Source organism: Amblyraja radiata, chromosome 1 (assembly GCF_010909765.2).
Source record: "Amblyraja radiata isolate CabotCenter1 chromosome 1, sAmbRad1.1.pri, whole genome shotgun sequence".
Classification (NCBI taxonomy): Eukaryota; Metazoa; Chordata; class Chondrichthyes; order Rajiformes; family Rajidae; genus Amblyraja; species Amblyraja radiata.
Window position 1 is genome coordinate 158667433 of NC_045956.1, and position 14661 is coordinate 158682093.

The 14661-nt window shown below is 45.2% G+C and overlaps 1 protein-coding gene across 1 annotated transcript in view; it reads right to left on the reverse strand.

The window, feature by feature from the left end:
- Nucleotides 1-392: 392 nt before the first annotated feature.
- ska1 (spindle and kinetochore associated complex subunit 1) overlaps nt 393-14661 on the reverse strand; it is a 34228-nt gene continuing 19959 nt past the window's right edge. The window contains exon 7 of the mRNA XM_033033524.1: nt 393-1565. Coding sequence (XP_032889415.1) covers nt 1417-1565 — 149 coding nt within the window. The 3' untranslated portion in view covers nt 393-1416. The remainder of the gene's footprint in view (nt 1566-14661) is intronic.

Below are 14661 nucleotides of genomic sequence, written 5' to 3' on the forward strand. Positions count from 1 at the left end.
ACTGCACAACATAACTGTCAACAACTATTGGCTTCTGTCTCTTTAATTGCACAAACAACCAGATTTTGCACAATTATAGTGCTATAGTATTAAAGAGTCATAGAGTCAGAGTGATACAGTGTAGAAACATATCCTTCGGCCCAACTTGCCCACACCGGCCAACATGTCCCAGCTACACTAGTCCCACCTGCCTGCGCTTGATCCACATCTTTCCAAACCTGTCCTATCCATGTACCTGTCTAACTGCTTCTTAAACAAATTACTGTTATTAATTTATGGTATTACTGACAAACTATTTATTTGTGTGTTTTCCATTAACAAGCCTGTTAAGCTGCAGGCAAGCAAGAATTTCATTGAGCTATTGGCAGTACCTATGACAATTAAACACTTAACACTGTTGACAAATACATTTATTTAGAAAAATGCCCACGGCTATAAGCTTGTCCCATATGACCCGAGCACCTCTGATTCTTTTATAAAGCTTGACATGAATTGTTGGGGGTAGACACAAAATGCTAGAGTAATTCAACGGGACAGGCAGCATCTCTGGAGAGAAGGAATGGGTGATGTTTTGGGTCGAGACCCTTCATCCGACTGATTTCAGACAGAATGTCTTATTGGGGATTGGGCTGGCTAGCCAAATTATGGAGAAGGCCGAAAGACAATCCAAAAATTGAATTATTGACACCAGGAGGGCTTTCACATTACCAATGCAGGTGCTCAAATCTGGTTCACTTCTAATTTCATAATAAAATTTAATGCTCATTATACTGATTGTATAATTATTAGCTGTCAAAATATGGATGAATAACATGTATGTTTCATAAAAATATAAATACCACACAGTGTAACTAAATTTTGTTCAGTGAGCAACAGAATTTTAAAATAATCTAATCAGGTATTGTAGCTCGCTAAAATATCTGGAATTACATTAAGGAACATATCTCAACAAAACTAATTTCAGCATACTAATTATAAATTCAGTTTACATGCAGCGTACAGGCCATCAAAACACAAGATTAACTACCCTTTTACTTAATTGCATTTTGCTACTCTGAGGTAGCAATTGAATCTTGCGTTATCCATTTAAAACATAATTAGGAAATTATATTTTTTACTTCATTTGCACATATTTGCCAACTTTTGTCAAGGCTTGTGTGACTTAGATTGGATTTTATGGACTTGAGACCGCTTCTTCAAACTGTCTTAAATTATAAAGGAACTGTGGAAAGAGATTATTCAGGGTAGATTTTAGTTTTACGAACCTTTAAAGTCATGTGTGACACTGGGATATCGCTGGGAGAGAAACAATAATAAAGCTAATACATTTTCCTCGCTGCAATATGATTGCCATGTTGCTCATTTAATATTTAGCATTCATATGCCCAAAGAATACCAACGTAATTCACAATTGCCTTAAAGTAGCACATAACGCACAAGGTGATTTCCCCGGACTTCCCGCAATCGGTGGCAATGTCGCAGAATACTGAAGATTCCCTGAAGTTTCTTGTCAACTTTAAGACGTGTGAAGTCCTTTATGTCAGCTTCTACAAAGAAATACTGACCTTTAAAAGCAAAAAGAAAAGCATTTTTAAACCTCTGGATCCATGGAAAGAATGGAGATCCATAAATGAAGTTGATGTATTGTAGCTGACAACCATGGACCCAGCACCATCTTAAAGACGTTTTACTAGAGCAGAACATATGAATCATAGATACATAGAAAATAGGTGCAGGAGTAGGCCATTTGGCCCTTCGAGCCAGCACCACCATTCAATGTGATCATGGCTGATCATCCACGATCAGTACCCTGTTCCTGCCTTCTCCCCATATCCCTTGATTCTGCAAGCCCTAAGAGCTCTATTTAACTCTCTTTTGAATGCATCCAGTGAATTGGCCTCCACTGCCTTCTGAGGAAGAGAATTTCACAAATTCATAACTCTCGGGGTGAAAAAGTTTTTCCTCATCTCAGTTCTAAATGGCCTACCCCTTATTAGAGTCAGAGTGATACATAGAAACATAGAAAACAGGTGCAGGAGTAGGCCATTCGGCCCTTCGAGCCTGCACCACCATTCAATGTGATCATGGCTGATCATCCACGATCAGTACCCTGTTCCTGCCTTCTCCCCATATCCCTTGATTCTGCAAGCCCTAAGAGCTCTATTTAACTCTCTTTTGAATGCATCCAGTGAATTGGCCTCCACTGCCTTCTGAGGAAGAGAATTTCACAAATTCATAACTCTCGGGGTGAAAAAGTTTTTCCTCATCTCAGTTCTAAATGGCCTACCCCTTATTAGAGTCAGAGTGATACATAGAAACATAGAAAACAGGTGCAGGAGTAGGCCATTCGGCCCTTCGAGCCTGCACCATCATTCAATATGATCATGGCTGATCATCCAACTCAGTATCCTGTACCTGCCCTCTCTCCATACCCCCTGATCCCTTTAGCCACAAGGGCCACATCTAACTCCCTCTTAAATATAGCCAATGAACTGGCTTCAACTACCTGAACATATGGAACAATCTTCCTGCATCTAGCCTGTCCAACCCCTTAAGAATTTTGTATGTTTCTATAAGATCCCTTCTCAATCTTCTAAATTCTAGCGAGTACAAGCCGAGTCTATCCAGTCTTTCTTCATATGAAAGTCCTGCAATCCCAGGAATCAGTCTGGTGAACCTTCTCTGTACTCCCTCTATGGCAAGAATGTCTTTCCTCAGATTAGGAGACCAAAACTGTACGCAATACTCCAGGTGTAGTCTCACCAAGACCCAGTACAACTGCAGTAGAACCTCCCTGCTCTTAAACTCAAATCCTTTTGCTATGAATGCTAACATACCATTCACTTTCTTCACTGCTTGCTGCACCTGCATGCCTACTTTCAATGACTGGTGTACCATTACACCCAGGTCTCGTTGCATCTCCCCTTTTCCTAATCGGCCACCATTCAGATAATAGTCTACTTTCCTGTTTTTGCCACCAAAGTGGATAACCTCACATTTATCCACCTTATACTGCATCTGCCATGCATTTGCTCACTCACCCAACCTATGCAAGTCACCTTGCAGCCTCCCAGCATTCTCCTCACAGCTAACACTGCCCCCCCCAGCTTCGTGTCATCCGCGAACTTGGAGATTTTGCATTCAATTCCCTCATCCAGATCATTAATATCAAGTGTTCAAGTTCAAGTGAGTTTTATTGTCATGTGTCCCTGTATAGGACAATGAAATTCTTGCTTTGCTTAAGCACACAGAAAATAGTATGCATTTACTACAAAACAGATAAATGTGTCCATATACCATGATATAAATATATACACACATGAATAAATAAACTGGTAGTGCAAATAACAGAAAGTGGTTGCTAATAATCAGAGTTTTGTCCGAGCCAGGTTTAATAGCCTGATGGCTGAGGGGAAGTAGCTATTCCTGAACCTGGTTGTTGCAGTCTTCAGGCTCCTGTACCTTCTACCTGAAGGTAGCAGGGATATGAGTGTGTGGCCAGGATGGTGTGGGTCTTTGATGATACTGCCAGCCTTTTTGAGGCAGCGACTGCGATAAATCCCCTCGATGGAAGGAAGGTCAGAGCCGATGATGGACTGGGCAGTGTTTACTACTTTTTGTAGTCTATTCCTCTCCAGGGCGCTCAAATTGCCGAACCAAGCCACGATGCAACCGGTCAGTATGCTCTCGACTGTGCACCTGTAGAAGTTAGAGAGAACCCAGCACTGAGCCTTGCGGTACTTCACTAGTCACTGCCTGCCATTCTGAAAAGTACCCGTTTACTCCTACTCTCTGCTAACAGTGTGGAAACAGGCCCTTCGGCCCAACTCGCCCACATTGGCCAACAATGTTCCAGCTGCACTAGTCCCACTTGCTGCGTTGGTCGATATCCCTCCAAACTTGACCTATCCATGTACCTGTCTAACTGTTTTGTAAACGATGGGATAGTCCCAGCCTCAACTACTACCTCCTCTGGCAGCTTGTTCCATACACCCACCACCTTTTGTGTGAAAAAGCTACCCCTCGGATTCCTATTAAATCTTTTCCCCTTCACCTTGAACCTATGTCCTCTGGTCCTCGATTCCCCTACTCTGGGCAAAAGACTGTATCTACCCGATCTATTCCTCTCATGATTTTATACACCTCTATAAGATCTCCCCTCATCTTCCTGCATTCCATGGAATAGAGACACACTCTACTCAACCTCTCCCTATAGCTCACACCCTCTAGTACTGGCAACATCCTCGTAAATATTTTCTGAATCCTTTCAAGCTTAACAATATCTTTCCTATAACATGGTGCCCAGAACTGAACACAATATTCTAAATGCGGTCTCACCAATGACTTATACAACTGCAACATGGCCTCACAACTTCTATACTCAATACTCTGACTGATGAAGGCCAAAGTGCCAAAAATCTTTTTGATCTCCTTATCTACCTGGAACTCGTAGAAACATAGAAAATATGTGCAGGAGGAGGCCATTCTGCCCTTCAGGCCAGCACCGCCATTCACTGTGATCATGGCTGATTGTCCCCAACCAATAACCTGTGCCTGCCCTTTCCTCATATCCCTTGATTCCACTAGCCCCTAGAGCTCTATCTAACTCTCTCTTAAATCCATCCAGTGATTTGGCCTCCACTGCCTTCTGTGGCAGGGAATTCCACAAATTCACAACTCTCTGGGTGAAAATGTTTTTTCTTACCTCAGTCTTAAATGGCCTCCCCTTTATTCTAAGACTGTGGCCCCTGGTTCTGGACTCGCCCAACATTGGGAAAAAATTTCCTGCATCTAGCTTGTCCAGTCCTTTTATAATTTTATATGTTTCTATAAATACACAATACTCCAGATGTGGTCTTACCAGAGCCCTATACAACTGCAGACGAACCTCTTTACTCCTATACTGATATCCTCTTGTTATGAAGGCCAACATTCCATTAGCTTTCTTCACTGCCTGCTGTACCTGCATCGCCAATTTAGTAACTGGTGTACAAGGACACCCAGGTCTCGCTGCACCTCCCCTTACCTAACCTAACCCCATTGAGATAATAATCTGCCCCGTTGTTTTTGCCACCAAAGTGGATAACCTCATATTTATCTAGATTATACTGCATCTGCCATGCATCTGCCCACTCACTCAACCTGTCCAGGTCACCCTGCAACCTCCTAACATCCTCTTCACAGTTCACACTGCCACCCTGCTTTGCGTCATCCGCAAACTTGCCAGTGTTGCTCCTAATTCTCTCTTCCAAATCATTAATATATATGGTAAACAGTTGCGGCCCCAACACCGAGCCTTGCGGCACCACTCGCTACTACCTGCTATTCTGAAAAGGACCCGTTCATTCCTACTCTTTGCTTCCTGTCTGCCAACCAATTTTCTATCCATGTCCTACCCCCCAATACCATGTGCTCTAATTTTAGTCACCAGTCTCCCGTGCGGGACCTTATCAAAGGCTTTCTGAAAGTTTAGATACACTACATCCACTGGCACCCATTCATCCATTTTACTTGTCACACCCTCAAAAAATTCCAGAAGATTAGTCAAGCATGATTTCCCTTTCACAAATCCATGTTGACTTGGACTAATCCTTTTACTGCTATCCCAATGCCCCGTTATTACCTCTTTAATAATTGACTCCAGCATCTTTCCCACCACCGAAGTTAGGCTAACTGGTCTGTAATTCCCTTTTTTTCTCTCTCGCTCCTTTCTTGAAAAGTGGGATAACATTAGCTATTCTCCAATCCACAGGAACTGATCCTGAATCTATTGAACATTGGACAATGATCACCAATGCGTCCACTATTTCTAGAGCCACCTCCCTGACGACCCTGGGATACAGACCATCCGGCCCATGGGATTTATCATCTTTCAGTCCCATTAGCCTACCCAATACTATTTCTCGCCTAATGAAAATTTCTTACAGTTCCTCTACCACCTTAGATCATCTGTCCTCCAGTACATCTGGGAGATTGCTTGTGTTCAAGATGGCGGCGCTGGCTTAACAGCTGCGGCCCACCTGCAGTCCGTCTGGGTTTTTTTCTTTCGTTTTGTTACTTGTCATGTTTTAGTTAATTTTGTTTTATTAAGTTGTGTGTGTGTGTGTGTGTGGGTGGGAGAAACATGCTTTGGTCTCTTCCTTCGGGGGATGCGACTTTTTCTTCGGTCGTATTCCCCGTCCCCGTCTCCATCTGCGCCGAGGCCTAACTCGGCCCTGGAGCTGTAGCGGCGGCAGCAGCAGCGGCAGCAGCAGTGGAGACCCAGCTCAGCCCTGGAGCTGTAGCGGCGGCGGCAGCAGCGGCAGTGGAGACCCGACTCGGCCCCGAAGCTATGGCGGCGGCAGCAGCAGCGGCGGTGGCGGTGGAGACCCGACTCGGCCCTGGAGCTGTAGCGGCGGCAGCAGCAGCGGCGGCAGCAGTGGAGACCCGACTCGGCCCCGAAGCTGTGGCGGAGGCAGCGACCACCCGCGGAGTTTGAACCGTCGCCTCGGCGCAGAGGGAGAACGGGGAGGGAAGAGACAGAGACTTTAAGATTTTGCCTTCCACCACAGTGAGGAGGTGTTTGGTGAACTCACTGTGGTGGATGTTGGATTTGTGTTGATTGTGTGTTTTCGTCATTTTTTAAATTATATGTATGACTGCAGGGAAACAAAATTTCGTTCAGACCGAAAGGTCTGAATGACAATAAAACGAATCTAATCTAATCTAATCTAATCTAATCCTTAGTGAAGACAGATCCGAAGTACCTGTTCAACTCTTCTGCCATTTCCTTGTTATCATAATAATTTCACCCGTGTCTACCTTCAAGGGACCCACATTTGACTTTGCTACTCTTTTTCCCTTAACATATCTAAAGAAGCTTTTACTGTCCTTTATATTCCTGGCCAGCTTCCCCTCGTACTTCATCTTTTCAGCCCGTATTGCCCGTTTTGTTTCCTTCTGTTGTCCTTTGAAAGTTTCCCAATCCTCTGGCTTCCGGCTACTCTTTGCTTTTAGTTTTATTCTATCCCTAACTTCTCTTGTCAGCCACGGTTGCCTCCTACTCCCCTTAGAATCTTTCTTCCTTTTTTAAATTAAATGATCCTGCGTCTTCCGGATTATGCCCAGAAATTCCTGCCATTGCTGTTCCACCATCATTCCTGCTAGGATCCCTTTCCAGTCTACCTTGGCCAGCTCCCCTCTCATCAGATTCAGATTCAGATTCAACTTTAATTGTCATCATGCCTTCATAGTCCCCTTTGTTCAACTGCATCACTGACACTTCCAATTTAACCTTCTCCTTCTCAAATTGCAGATTAAAACTAATCATATTATGATCACTACCTCCAAGCGGTTCCTTTACCTCAAGTTCTCTTATCAAATCTGGTTCATTAGACAACATTAAATCCAGAATTGCCTTTTCTCTGGTCAGCTCCATTACAAGCTGCTCTTAGGATCCATCTCAGAGGCACTCTACAAACTCTCTTTCTTGGTGTCCTGAACCGACCTAATTTTCCCAGTCTACCTGCATATTGAAATCCCCCATCACCACAGTGGTATTACCTTTGTTACATGCCAGTTTTAACTCCTGCTGCAACTTACACCCTACATCCGGGCTACTATTTGGGGTCTGTAAATAACACCAATTAGTGTCTTCTTGCCTTTACAATTCCTCAACTCAATCCACAGTGACTCTACCTCGTCAGTCCTTATGTCTTCCTTCGCAAGGTACTGAATTCCATCCCTCACCAGCAGAGCTACCCCCCTCCTCTGCCCACCTGCCTGTCCTTTCTATAGGATGTATAACCCTGAATATTAAGTTCCCAGGCCCGATCCTCCTGCAGCCAAGTCTCAGTAATCCCCACAATGTCATATCTACCAACCTCTGAGCCTCAAGCTCATCTACTTTACTTTTTATACTTTGCGCATTCATATACAATACTTTTAATTCGTTACGCATCTCACCTTTCACATCAATTCCTATTACACTTGGCCATGCTCTCCTATCCCTTTGTGAGCTATCTTTCACATTAATTCTTGGGTCATTAACTATCCTTTTACTCTCTTTTCCTTTAACTCTGTCCCTGACTATCCCTCTCCCCTCCTATCTAGTTTAAAACCACCCGTGTAGCAGTGGCAAACCTGCCTGCCAGAATGCTGGTCCCCCACCTGTTAAGATGCAACCCGTCCCTTTTGTACAGTTCCCCCCTACTCCAAAACAGATCCCAGTGGTCTAAGAATCTAAATCCCTGCCCCCTGCACCAGTTCCTCAGCCACACATTCAGGTCCCGTATCTCCCTGTTCCTGCTCTCGCCAGCACGAGGAACTGGAAGGAAACCGGAGATAACAACCCTGGAGGTCCTGCTTTTCAGCATTTTTCCGAGCTCTCTAAAGTCACGCTGCAGAATATTCATTCCCTTCCTTCCGACATGGTTTATGCTGACATGCACTACTACCTCCGGCTGTTCACCTTTGCCCTTGAAGATTTTCTGCACTCTGTCTGTGACATCCTGAATCCCGGCACCAGGGAGGCAGCACACCATCCTCGAATCCCGTCTGTTGCCGCAGAAACCCCTGTCTGTACCTCTCACAATGGAGTCTCCAACTACCATGGCGTTGCTTGACGTCGGCCTCTTTGGTTTTGGCTCAACAGCACTTTTTGCTTCGCAAGCCAGTCCGCCGCTCAGTGTGTTAAAATCTTCTGTCCTGACAGCTTCTAAGTGGGTGAAACAGTTTTCAAGAGGTACAACACCCGGGGGCATTTGCATTCCATGTTTCCTTCCCTTTCTCACCGTCACCCACCTTCTCTCTTCCAGTACCTTAGGTATAACAATCTTACAGTAGGATTTGTCGAGGAATGACTCAGTTTCTCGGACGAACCTGAGGTCATCCACTTGCTTCTCCAGTTCCCCAACACGGTCCTTCAGGAGCTGTACCTGGATGCACTTGTCACATTTGTAGCAGCCAGAGGCACCAGCAGTGTCCTTGACCTCCCACATCCTGCAAACATCACACTGAATCAGCTTGTTTGACGTTTCCTTCTTTTGTCTCTTCCTCTCCAACGTTTGGTGTGGCGTCCTCCCTTCCTCCTCGTCGAAGACTCGCAGCCAAAGACTTGCACTTTTCTCACAGGGCAAGACTCGCAGCCAAAGACTCGCACTTTTCTCACAAGTCACTTCCCTCGACAGGGCCGCACCCCTTGAGCAAGTCTTGCTTATATCAGATGCTAAATTGCCTAATTGTCCAATTTACCAATCTTCCAATCTAATTGTTCAGCAAATCCCCACACTCACTCCTAACCTTCCTTCCTCTGATAGACAATAGACAAGAGACAAAGGGGACTATGAAGGCATGAGAGGGGAGCTGGCCAAGGTAGACTGGAAAGGGATCCTAGCAGGAATGACGGTGGAACAGCAATGGCAGGAATCTCTGGGCATAATCCGGAAGACGCAGGATCACATCATTCCTAAAAGGAAGAAAGATTCTAAGGGGAGTAGGAGGCAACCGTGGCGGACAAGAGAAGTTGGGGATAGAATAAAACTAAAAGAAAAGATGTATAACATAGCAAAGAGTAGCCGGAAGCCAGAGGATTGGAAAATTTTCATAGGACAACAGAAGGAAACAAAAAGCTAATGGAATGTTGGCCTTCATAACAAGAGGATTTCAGTATAGGAGTAAAGAGGTTCTTCTGCAGTTGTATAGGGCTCTGGTGAGACCATATCTGGAGTATTGTGTACAGTTTTGGTATCCTAATTTGAGGAAGGACATCCTTGTGATTGAGGCAGTGCAGCGTAGGTTCACGAGATTGATCCCTGGGATGGCGGGACTGTCATATGAGGAAAGATTGAAAAGACTAGGCTTGTATTCACTGGAGTATAGAAGGATGAGGGGGTTCTTATAGAAACATAAAATTATAACAGGACTGGACAAGCTAGATGCAGGAAAAATGTTGGGCGAGTCCAGACCAGGGGCCACACTTAGAATAAAGGGGAGGTCATTTAAGACTGAGGTGAGAAAAAACTTTTTCACCCAGAGAGTTGTGAATTTATGAAATTCCCTGCCACAGAGGGCAGTGAAGGCAAAGTCACTGGATGGATTTAAGAGAGAGTTAGATAGAGCTCTAGGAGCTAGTGGAATCAAGGGATATGGGGAGAAGGCAGGCACGGGTTATTGATAGGGGACGATCAGCCATGATCACAATAAATGGCGGTGCTGGCTCGAAGGGCTGAATGGCCTCCTCTTGCACCTATTTTATAGGTTTCTAATAGGTGCAGGAGTAGGCCATTTGGCCCTTCGAGCCAGCATCACCATTCAATGTGATCATGGCTGATCATCCCCAATCAGTACCCCGTTCTTGGATGAGCTTGGAAGTATTGCTTTGTCCTACCTGCACTCAAAGACTGCTAAAGTGCTGTTTGCCTTCTTTTTAAACCTGCACTCAAGACTCAAGTCCAGCCGACGGTCGTTCTCACTGTTGCTTTGTCCGACCTGCTCTCAAAGACAGCTAAAGTGTTGTATGCACCCTTTTTTATACCTGCTCTACCTGTGATTCACCAAGTCCAGCCAAAGGTCATTCTCACTGCCGCTTTGTCTGACATGCTCTCGACCTTCAAGGAACCATGCATCTCTCCTTCTAGATCCCTCGGCTCTACAATACTCCCCAGAGGCTTACCATTTACCGTGTAGGGCCTGCCCTTGTTCGACGTCCCAAAATGCGACACCTCACACCTCTCTGTATTAAATTCCATCAACCAATCCTCCATCCATCTGGCCGTTCACAACCATCCTCACTATCTGCAAAACCACTAACCTTTGTAGCATCAGCAAACTTGCTAATCTTGCCCCGTGTATTATCATCCAAATCATTGACGTAGATGACAAAGGGCCCAGCATCGAACTCTGAGGCACACCACTGGTCACAGGCATCCAGTCTGAGAAGCAACCTTCCACCATTACCCTCTGCTTCCTTCCATGGAGCTGATTTGCTATCCATTCAGCTATTTCTCCTTGGATCCCATGCGATCTAACCTTCCAGTCTACCATGTCGAACGCCTTACTGAAGTCCATGTACGCAACATCTGAGAGCTCTGCCCTCATCAACCTTTTTGATCACGTCTTCAAAAAAAATCAATCCGGTTTGTGAAAACGACCTCCCAGGTACAAAACCACGCTGACTATCCCTAATCAGCCCTTGCCCATCCAAATGCCTGTATATCCTATCCCTCAGAGTACTCTCCAGTAACTTACCAACTACAGATGTTAAGCTCACTGGCCTAAAGTTCCCAGCATATTCCCTGCAGCCCTTCTTGAAAAGAGGTACAACATTTGCCATCCTCCAGTCTTCCGGTACCTCTCCTGTATTTGAGGACAACTCGTAAATTTCAACCAGGGCTCCCGCAATTTCCTCTCTAGTTTCCCACAATGTCCTTGGAAATATCAAATCAGGCACTGGAGATTTGTCAACCTTCAAACATGACAGTACCTTCAGTACTTCTTCGACAGTAACCCTGACTGCTCTCAAGACACTTCCAGTGACTGCTCCAATTTCCTCCGTCCTCCTGTCTTTCTCCTCAGCAAATACAGAGTTGAAATACTCATTTAGGACCGTCTCATCTCCTGTGGCTCCACACAGAGGTGATCGCTTTGATTCCTGAGATGTCCCATGCATTATTCTTGTTTTTGACTAATGTCTCAATTTCCCTCGTCAGCCAAGCTTCCTTACATTTGCCTGCTTTGCCCTTTACTCTAACGGGGACGTACACATTCTGAGCTCCCTTCAGTATACTTTTAAAAACATCCCACTTGGCCGATGTTCCTTTCCCCTATATTAACCTGCTCCAGTCAACTAAAGCGAGATATTCTCCCATTCGCCTCAAAGTTGGCCTTACCCCAGTTGAGAATTTTAACACATGGACCCCCTCCGTCCCTATCCAGAACTATCTTAAACCTAATCGAACTGTGGTCACTGGTCCCTAAAGGCTCCTCCACACCCTTCATTAACTCGCCCTTTCCAATTTCCCAATACTAGATCCAGCGTTGCCCTCTCACTTGTGGGGGCCTCCACATACTGTTTAAGAAAACTCTCCTGAACACCTTTGAGGAATTGCACCTCATCTGAACCCTTCACGCTATGATTTTACCAGTCTCTATTGGGAAAGTTAAAATCCCCATCCACAACAACCGTATTTGACCTGCAGCTGTCTGCAATCTCCCTGTACATTTGTTCTTCTAATTTCCATTGACTATTCGGGGGTCTGTAGTACACCCCAACAAGGTGATCATCCCTTTCTTGTTCCTTAGCTCCACTCATATAGCCTCACTCGACGAACCATCTGAAATGTCACCTCTGAACACAGCCGTGACATCCTCCTTAACCAACAATGCAAACCCCCTCCTCTTTTTCCCTCACCCGTCTCTCCTGAAGCTCCTGTACACTGGAACATTGAGCTGCCAGTCCTGCCCCTCTCTTAACCAGGTTTCAGTCATGGCTACAACGTCCCAGTCACTCATACCTATCCAGGCCCTAAGCCCATCTGCTTTACCCGTCAGGCCCCTTAAACTGTGGTCCCTGGTTCTGGACTCCCCCAACATCGGGAACTTGTTTCCTGCCTCTAGCGTGTCCAATCCCTTAAAAATGTTATATGTTTCGCTAAGATTCCCTCTCATCCTTCTAAATTCCAGTGAATACAAGCCCAGTCGTTCCATTCTTTCATCATATGACAGTCCTGCCATCCCGTGAATTAGCCTTGTGAACCTATGCTGCATTCCCTCAATAGCAAGAATGTCCTTCCTCAAATTAGGAGACCAAAATTGCACACAATACTCCAGGTGTGGTCTCACCAGGGCCCTGTACTGCCTGCTGTACCTGAATGCTTACTTTCAGTGACTGATGTACAAGCACAACCAGGTCACGTTGCACTTCCTCTTTTCCTAATGAAGGGTTTTGGCCCGAAACGTTGCCTATTTCCTTCGCTCCGTAGATGCTGCTGCACCCGCTGAGTCTCTCCAGCACTTTTTTCTACCTACCATTCTAAATCATTAATATTTATTGTAAATAGCTGCGATCCCAGCATCAAGTATTACGGCACCCCACTAGTCACTACCTGCCATTCTGAAAGGGACCCATTAATTCCTATTCTTTGTTTCCTGTCTGCCAACCAATTTTCTATCCATGTCAATACCCTACCCCCATCCCATGTGCTATAATTTAGCCCACTAATCTTATGTGTGGGACCTTATCAAAGGCTTTCTGAAAGTCCAGATACACTACATCCACAGGCTCTCCCTTATCCATTTTACTTGTTACATCCTCAAAAAATTCTAAGTTTTGTCAAGTAAGATTTCCTCTTCGTAAATCCATGCTGACTTGGACCCATCCTGTTACTGCAATCCAAATGATTCATTTGGTTAAATGGTTAAAGGCATACCTTATAAGCAACCCAAAGAGACTTAAGAACAGACAAGATTTAGTCGATGGAGACACAGGAACTGTAAATGCTAGAATCTTGGTTAAAACACAAAGTACTGGTGTAGCAGGTCAGGCAGCATTTTGTGGAAGGAATGGATAAACAATTTTCGAATCAGGATGCGGGATCAAAAGAGAAATTTTTGAGGGTGTGGACAAGTTCTGACAGACAGGTGAGCATTTTCATAGTTGGAAACCAATTAGGTCTTTGGTCAAGGAAGAACCGGATGGCTCAGAGACCTTCCTGGTGGGGAATGGAGGTGTAAGGGACTGAATGTTCACGGTAAAGATCTGGCAAAGGGGTTGAGGCTAGGAATTGAAAGTTATTGAAGTATTGAAGGATGCGAAAGACATCTTAGATGTAAGGAACTGGATGGTGGGGGCGGTGTAGGAACAAGATAGAATTAAGGTAGTTGGAGATCAGTTCTGTGGGGGCAGGAGTGCAGGAATAGAAACAATGAGTCTGCCAGGGCAGTCTTGCTGGTGAATTTTGGGAAGGGGATAGAAAAAGGCTCTGTAGGTAGGAGACTGTGGAAGGGAAAATTGCCAGAGGTGATGAGATTGGTAATAGTCTGGGAGATTGTGGCCTGGTGTTCATCCGTGGTGTCATGGACAAGAAGCAGTTATGTGGAGGTGTCCGAGAGTTGGCAACTGACCTCAGGATGGTAGAGGTCAGCCTACCAAACTACAATAGTACCTCCCTTGCCTACGGTCTTGATAACAATATCCGAATGGTTACTCAATGAGCTATAGGGTGTGTTCAGTGGAGAAGTCAGCATAGTTAATGTCACATCAGCAGTTGAAAATAAAAAGGTCCAGAGACGGTATAAGGCCAGCAGGGGAAAAGAGAGGTTGAGGGTGATGGTGAAAACATGACAAGGGCTGGGGTCAGGTCCAGTCTCTGAGGGGGAAGAGAAACGGGGACCCAAGGGAGGTATGGAAGGAGAATGAGGGCTCAACGGGGAGGAGGGGGGTGGAGATGTGGCAAAGTTAGCATTGGGGGAAAAGCAGCAGAACACAGCGAGTCAGTCCTGTGCTTGGTTGGAGGCAACCGTAAGAGCAGTAGGACCTAGGAGAGTCAAAGGGAAGCTGTTGGAGCTGACGATTCAGTAGATTCCACTTAAAAATGTCAATTCCTTCAGCACGCTCATGTGCCAGTTTAGCTTTATTCATAGCTTTTTACGTTTCGGTGGGGGAAGGGGAGAACGGTTACAGCC